Genomic DNA, 8034 nt, shown 5'->3' on the forward strand with positions numbered 1-8034 from the left:
CAAGACCGAAGACCTTAGATGTTAGGGGAGTCGACGAGGCTCTGAGGTGGTAGAGCTGGGATTTGCACCCAGGCGGTGCTAATGGCCATGCTGCGGTCTGGCCTTCCTGTTGCCGTACCCCAGGGAACTCCCAGTCCAGTGGAGTGAGGCGCCAGCTGCCTGCTCTGAGTAAGACTCAGACCCCGAAGTACCCAGAGACTCGCAGCAGACCCGCAGGTAGCGCTCCAGGAGCCACGGGGCCACGGTGCTGCGAAAACGTTCCAGCCTGACCCGCGGCTCAGTTCTGGGCGGCGGCCATTCTGCCGGTATCCCCTCAGAGGCCCTGAGTACGTATTCGACACAGAAGGTCTTTGGCTGGGCCCGCCATTGAGGAAGGGGGAAGAAAGTGAAGTGGGTCCTGTCCCCTCACGCCGTTTGACAAGGCCAGCTTTCCACGCCACAGCCGTGTTTTTCTGAGGATTCCCTCAGCAAAGTGGACACACCAGCAGAGCAGCACTCATTCCCAGAGCGGAGAGCCAGCAGGGTTAACACCCACGTGCTGTCCCCGAGCTTGGGGAACTCCGGTCCTGTTGCCTGTGCCTCTTGGCATTGACTCGCAACATCGTCGCTCAGTATTGGCGGTCCTTGGTTTCTGAGCCTTTATAGATTCCCCGATCATCTCGGGAGAAAAGTTCTTCCTCAGAGCTAGCAGCCCCATGTCACAGAGATCCTCCCACAGCATCCTGCGTGGCAGCCGGCTTCTCTGGCTGCGTGAAGGCGGACCTGTGAGCTGGAGCTGCCAGGGGTGGTGGGCCCTGCCGTCATGCTCCGCTTGCACATGGGCCATTCGGCCCTGGCAGCACCCCTGCCCTTTGGTTTTACAGCCTGTTTCACAGATGCGGAAGCCAAGGCTCAGGGATGCTAAGCAGGCTACATCAGGAGGCACAGGTGGCTTAATGGTGCCGCCTGTGGGTCCGGACCCCTCCGTGGAAGGTCCTCCAGGAAAGAATAAAGAAGTTTCAGCTTTTAACCTCCTCAGCTATTGCCAATCCATCATGTCTAAGAAGTGCCTACGTTTTTTATTTTGCTACTAATTTATTGATCAGTTTACCCAGAGCGCTCTGAAACCCAATTGAGATCATATCTCTGAGTGAGCAGACTGGCCAACAAGTGGACAAAGCAGGTATTTACAGGCTGTGTGGCTCTGGTGGCACAGAGAGAAGTTACATGCCCACCGTTCCTTTCCAGGCCGTTGAGTACAGACCCCCATAGGTGGGTGTGTCATGCCTTGTGCAGCACTTCCTGTTTCCTTCTGCTCGGTGCCCCATGTGCTTAGTCTGAATTATTAGGAGGTCAGATGTCGTCTTCGCATTGATTTGGGCCTCCCCAGCGGGGCTGGCCAACTGCTGGAGTTTTGAAGTTGCCAATAGCAGGTACTTCATAGGAGAGAACTTTGCAAGGAGCGAAGAGCTGCAATCATGACTGACTTCTGATCTGAAGACTTGGCCAGTTATCGCCAAGGCCATTATCCACCCAGCTGAGACAATCTAGTAGTCATTGAAGAGAGTCAGACCTTACAGGTATAAGCTTTGTGAAAAAAGTCATTTGATGATCTTCGTGGGAATTCCCAGAAATACATGTTTGGGTATTTAATGGGAAAATTTGAACACTAACAAATCCAAGTATTTTTCTTCTTCTTTGGTAAAATCTGAGATCGGGATGAGTTAGCATTGTCCTGGGTTTGTTAGGGGTTCCCCATTCTCAGCCAGGTATACTGTGTCAGGGTGTGTGACCAGAACATATGGCTTATAGGCCCTGGGGATGGAAACGCAGCTCAGGTCGGTAGAGAAACGACACTTAGAGCCGAGAGTCGAGGGCACAGCTCCAAACTACACAAGCCTCTCTTCGCCCTTACCTGTGACGCTGCTGACCCCCAGACCTTGCCTCAGCGCTGGGGGTGATAGCAGAGCTGAAAGATGGCAGTGGATAAAGCCGAGCTTATGGTTCAGCCCAAACATGCAGAACGCACAGATGGGCTGCCATGGGCCACAGACCATAGGTGCGGGAGCGGGCCCTGATTCCAGGCCCAGTGGCTCTGGGCCTCGGTTGCCGTCATGAAGATCTGTCTCCTTTCTTTCCATTTTCCTCTGGGGGGCTCTCAGGCAGAGTCTCCGTCATGGAAACGTGGTGGCCAGTCCCAGCTTCCACCCTGCACCCCAGAAACTCCATCGGAAAGAGCTGCTTTACCAGTGGTCTCAGCAGAAGCCCCGACGCCGAGACTCGTCGGACTGATGTGGTGCAGATGCACACTCCCTCGCCAGTCTCCATGGCCAGCGTGGGGTGGGGCTGGAGCACAGGGCAGACATAGCGCTAGGGGGGGTTCCCAAGGAGTGTACAGGAGAGTACAGGAAAGAACAGTGGATGTTGGACAAGCAAAGCAACAGATGTCTGCTAAATTCGATAAAGGAAAAAGGAAAATTAAACAGAATCTTTGGAAAACCAAATTTCACATAGTTCATAATGCCTAAGATAACCTGAACTGTCCTGGCATACAAGCCCTGCCCAAAATGTGTATGCACGTGTGCGCGCACACGCACACGCACACCACCTCCTCCTGCTTGGCAGGTCCCATCTGAAGTAGAGAATTGTGGCCACTCTCCTTGTCACTGTTTCTGGCTATTATATGACATTGTGAATGGAGAAAGTGTAACATGGCCTTCCACAGCAGACGAGACGACTTCACTCCCGTTCCCTTATCTACACCCCAGTAACAAGGTTTTAATTTCAGGGGCGCCGGTGCGTGCTGAAAGACTGCTGCAGAATTCTCGACAACACGGTATTACCCCCAGAGACTGTGGTCCCCCCGTTCACCGTCTTCTCAGGCTGCCCAGGTAACCTTGGGTGTTGATTCTTACAACTCCAGTTCATTTTCCTTCACAAAAGTAATGCCTGCCATTTCTGGCTCTGACAGTGCACGTGTGTCTAGCTAACTTAAAACTTCTGTTACAGAGTACCTAGGAATGCTATCTAAAACACGACAAGTATCTTTTTAAATGCATAACAGGATAAAGAAGTTGTCAAGGGTAGGAAGCAAAGAGGAGACTAACCAGGTGCTGTGACGATGCTTTGGCTGATGCCGTCCCCAGTATAGAGTGACTCAGGGTTTGAGATCGTGAGGGGCTGAGAGAACACCGTGCACCCACACATGGCACAGACCCCCTCGAAGGGTTACCCTGCAGTAGGTGATGTAGAGCAGGCCCGCGCCCGGCACAGGAAGAGCATAGAGAAGCCTGGGCTCTCTGCATGGAAAAAGAAAGTCTCCAGATAGTACTGAGCACAGCCTTACCCTCTCGGTGGCTGGAGTTTGAGCTTGTACTTCCCACCCTGCCCAAGAACGCCCAAGTCACAGGGTTAACAGAACGTGGGCTGAGACCACTGGAGCTGTGGGCCGCGTGAGGGCAGCTCAAATGTCACTTTTGGACTTTGGCTGGCAGAGTGCCCTTGGGTACAGCCCCTCGTGAGCTCAGAGTCCCCAGTGATACAGCATGTGAGGAAACACTGAAAATCAAAGGAGGACCAAGACCCCACCCCACCCTGGGACAGCTTCACACGCCGTTCCACACACTTGCAGTCACATGGCGCGCTCAGAGGCACGTCCCAGATTCACATGGAGGATCATACGAAGAGAGAGTCACAGTCTGCGATGCCTACCACTGGGAGGTTTAATTGCTTTTCCAGTTAAGAAAAGTCTCGTTACTCAGATCATTGAGTGCAAGGTGTACAGCATCGTCCACTAGGGTTCCTTGGGGAGTAACTGGCCGTTCTGCCTTTTCGTGTGCCTCTGCGTTTGCAGAGCGGGGAGAGGCTTATTCAGTAAGTCTCCCCATCTTGGGTTCCCGCCACGAGAAAGCGTCGTTCTTAGCGAATGCGAGCTTGGATGGTCAGTGTGACCTGAGGCAACAGGTGTATGGCTGGAGGACTCTCTTAATCTTTCTTAAGTTACCGAAGGTCCTTAAGCGGACTCATGCTGACCGAACACAGACGGCAGAAGGCAGGGGACCACTGCTATGTGTTTCCAACCCACACAAACACTGGATTTGGAGGTTCTGGTGAAGGATTCACCTTAGAGACCATTGCATGAGAAAACAGATGTAGAGAAGATGGGTCGTCCGGGGCGTCAGCCGCTCAGCGAGAGGGCCTTGACTGGCCCTGAGACCCCTCATGTGGAGTCCAGTCCTCTTGGCACTGTGAGGACACGCCTCCTGTCTGTTCATGTAGTTTCACAAGTGCTCACCATCTAGAGGCTGCTGTCGGCCATGTCCATCTTTAACGGAGAGGCTCTGGGTTGCAGGAAGGCCGGCACGTTTTTGGAGGCCCCATGGCACGCAGCTACGTTAGGGAACGGATCGAAAGGTGAACCATCCAGAAAGAGCCTGGGCTGGGAACCCAAACCTCGGGCCCCGGGAACCAGGCAGGTCATGCGAATGGCTGAATGGCCTATCGTAGCTGTTCAGGAGTGCGAGCCTGGTGTTATGAGCCCTTCGGGTATTTGCATGAGAGCTGAAGATCTGAATTTTTAAGTGATACCTCTGAATTTTTAAATGTTGGCTACTGATTTTTAAGGAAGATTAAATACTGTGCAGTCTAAACATGTCTGCAAATCTAACATGGACTACTAATTTGTAAAAGGTGCCCATGAGAATTTTGTGTTTTTATACCTCTTTTTTCTATTCTTGTTAGTTTCTCTATATATGTGTACAAGCAGGTTTGTGTGTGTTTATATACACATGAGTATATAGGTTCGTGTGTTTATACGGATATACGAGACTATACATACATCACAGTTTGGAAACTCGCCTTTTCCTTGCCAGCAGGCAGAGAGTCACCTGGTTCCTTTTAAGGGTTGTGTGTTTTTCGCTGTGTAAGTGTCCCACAGTGTAGCCAGTCAGTGCCCTGGTATAGAAGGTCGTTAGAAATCACACGGCACCTGGTTTTTCACGATTAGACACTGCTGCACTGGCGTTCCTGTCCATGTGTCACGACTGGGCGACATTATCTGTGGAACAAGTCCTTCCAAGCTAAATTGTCAGGTCACAGGACACGAACTTTTAAAAGCTTTGCCAGGTGCTCCTACGTCGCTCTTGAGAGCAGTCGTAAGCGTTACAGTTCTTTGGTTCGCTGGCCCATCTCCGTTGGGTGGTTCTGTTCTGCTCCCGCCGTCATGGGCCTGTATCTGGCACGTGTGGGCGTGGCGTTCGGTCTCACTGTGAACAGGGCAGTGTCTTACCTCGGGCACCCACCTAGGCTTGCCCAGCAGGTGCCACAGCAGAGCCCAAGGTGTGGCCCAGTCCTTTCTGGACGCTGTCTGGTGTGGGCAGAGACGCCTTAACCTGCTCAGGCCTCGCAGCGCCATGCCCACCTCTCACCTGGAAGGGGCTTCTCCACCTTGGGAGTGGTGCTCTGTGTCCCCCACACTCAGGCTCACGTCACCTAGGAGACATGGTCAGTGGAAATACTTTGTTGGCACCTAAGATGGACACCTAGCATTCTGGCATTCACCGCTCAAGGGAGGGCTTCGGCAGGGGCCAGAGCCACAGGCCTGCCTGGCCTCGTGGTGACCGCAGGAGCCAGAGCTGCAGGCCTGCCTGGCCTTGCAATGACCAGTCTTTCTTTCCCCAGGACTCTTCTCGGGCGAGCTCCCAGAATGTACCCAGGAGCTGATGATTGACGTCACCAAAAGCTACTACCAGAAGTTTCTGCCCTTGACTCAGGTCTGATGTCTCTGCCTCACACCCTGAATTCGCTTGAGCTCTAAGATGAACTCGGGGACAAAGCGAGCCGGTCCGCATTGGCCGAGCTCCGTGTCGTTGACTCTTGCCTTCCTTTGTCATCGTCGTTGGCTTTCTGATTCTTCAGAGTTCTCAGCCCTCCCAGGCCCTGAGCTCTTCAGACTTTCATAATAGAACGTTGGGGTTGTCTCCAAATGCGGTGCTTCAGGTGTCTCTTTTGACAGTCGCGTCATACCGTGATTTGTGGGACAAAGTCATCTGTTCCCAGCTCTCCTTCCCTTGGTCCTGCGGGTGGCTGGGTCCTACCTGAAACAGGCCGCAGAGCAGAGTGCCCTGCCCCACGTGGCGGGCACGCCACTGCCGCACTACCTACATCACCCATCCCCTCCCCACTGCCAGCACCACTCACCGGGGTCACGCTCAGCTTCCCAGCCGCCGGCATGTTTGGTCAGTTGTCGCAGTTGCTCATAATCTTGGAGGGGAAAAATGTGTGTGGCTTTTTAGAGCCCAGCTTCATTTGGCTACTGAACCTTGAAGGGAGGGGTGGTTAGTATCTCTCTCCTTCCCCGAGGGACCTTAACTGTCATTTAACCAAGGGAACTCAGAGGAGACTTTGTAGCATTCTATTTTGTTCTAGGCTTTTGGTGTTTACTGAAAGGGGGGTCCTTAGCACCCAGTTTTATTTTTGCGAAGTCCTAGATTTGAGGTGCCCATGTGGATGGCTGGTCTGGCAGCCTCTCCTTGCCTCAGGAATTTGGGGTCACAGGATGCACCTTGTCTCACTGATTTCACTGAAGACAAAGCATGACCTTGTTCCCGGGCCCTGAACCAACTGTTGCCCGCCCACATCTGCTGTAACCCTCACCATCCGGACCGGGTGTCTGCACGTGGGCCCAGTCACGTGTCCACATGGGGGACTCTTGGAACCATTCTGCGGGCACGGAGCCACGAGCAACGAGTTGCCAAGGCCACTCGTGCCATCCTCTGGGGGACAGCATAACCCTTCTTGGCCCGGCTCTGACCTCTTGGCTTAGGAGGAGGACTTAGAAGTGAAGGTCCGAGAAGACTGGCCTTGCTTAGGTCCGAGTCGTCGGTGAGTGGGTGGGTCGGTGCAGTCTTGAAGGCCGGGGTTGAGCAAGAGTGTCTCGACTCGATACCCAGCTGTGGGGTTTGCAGAATCAGCTAACGTAGTTCTCGCCACTCAGTTCAGTTTAAAACTGCTTGGTTTGTCATTGTTTTTTATGTTGTGCATTAAAAGATTGACAAGCGAAATAAGTCATTTTAAGGTGGTCACTCTCCCCTCGGGCGCTCAGTCTCGTGCACATGTATGGATGAAAACTAATGTTATTGGTTGAGGCCCTTGCTTAGAATCTGGCCCTGCAACAGTGGATGCACAGTGGATGTGTGGGAGCTGGTTCCTGAAGGGGCCTGTGCAGGAAGGAGTTAACGCTGAGGGCCTGCAAGAGCGTAACCCTGTAAATGCTGAACTCACTGCTGGGGTGTGCGTGAGTTTGCGGTGAGCAAAGGGGGACGTTTTTAAAGATGGCTTTGTATTTTGTGGCTATTGTATTCGGATATATGATAGTTAATTTAACATGTTTACAATTTCATAAATACTAGAGGGATCATCCCAATCAAAGGAAGATACAGTAAAATAAAATCAAGATGGTGTTGGCGGGAATATAGCTTTCTTGCGTTTTGCTACCAGTAAACTAGGATTTAAATTCTTCGGATACTGGAACCAGAACGAGTCTCCGTAACCGGTGATTTCTGCTGTGATCTGTGTCTGTCGGAGCCCCCGCAGAGAGGGAGACAGCGTGAAAAGAGAGGCAAGTGCTGTATGGAAATACACATTTGGAATTTGAAAAGCAGTTAAATTGCTAATGAGCCCTTTCCAAAATCAAATGTCTGACCCATATTGGCTGATGAACGCCTAGTCTGGCATGCTATTTTTGAGTGGGTCAGTTCGGACTCTAAGATGGACAGGATACAAAGGAAGCCTGGCTTGTCACTTGGACTTGGTCCATGGCTGGCTGGCACTGCCGGAGGCAAGCAGCTGGCTCATTCGGAATCCCAGATTCACTGATCCTGATTGCCAGGGCCTGACCGGAAGCTGAAAACAGACTGGCTGCCATGCGCTGTCCCAGCCTCATCGCCAGCTGTGCCCCAGACCAGGCCTCGGGAACCACTACAGACTAGGCCCGTCTGAATTATGAAAACAGCATTGCGGATGCTGGCCGGACCAGCTGGGTTACATCAAGAGCCT

At 52.6% G+C, this 8034-nt stretch overlaps 1 protein-coding gene across 1 annotated transcript in view; it reads left to right on the forward strand.

The window, feature by feature from the left end:
- Positions 1-7442, forward strand: part of DCTN5 (dynactin subunit 5) — a gene marked incomplete at its 5' end in the record, with an annotated part of 13254 nt that extends 5812 nt beyond the window's left edge. The window contains 4 exons of the mRNA XM_023520093.1: positions 124-216; positions 1531-1559; positions 2768-2870; positions 5659-7442. Of these exons, the coding sequence (XP_023375861.1) occupies positions 124-216; positions 1531-1559; positions 2768-2870; positions 5659-5756 (323 nt within the window). The remainder of the gene's footprint in view (positions 1-123; positions 217-1530; positions 1560-2767; positions 2871-5658) is intronic.
- Between the last annotated feature and the right edge of the window lie 592 nt (positions 7443-8034).

The sequence above is a fragment of the Pteropus vampyrus genome, unplaced genomic scaffold (assembly GCF_000151845.1).
Source record: "Pteropus vampyrus isolate Shadow unplaced genomic scaffold, Pvam_2.0 Scaffold247, whole genome shotgun sequence".
NCBI lineage: Eukaryota > Metazoa > Chordata > Mammalia > Chiroptera > Pteropodidae > Pteropus > Pteropus vampyrus.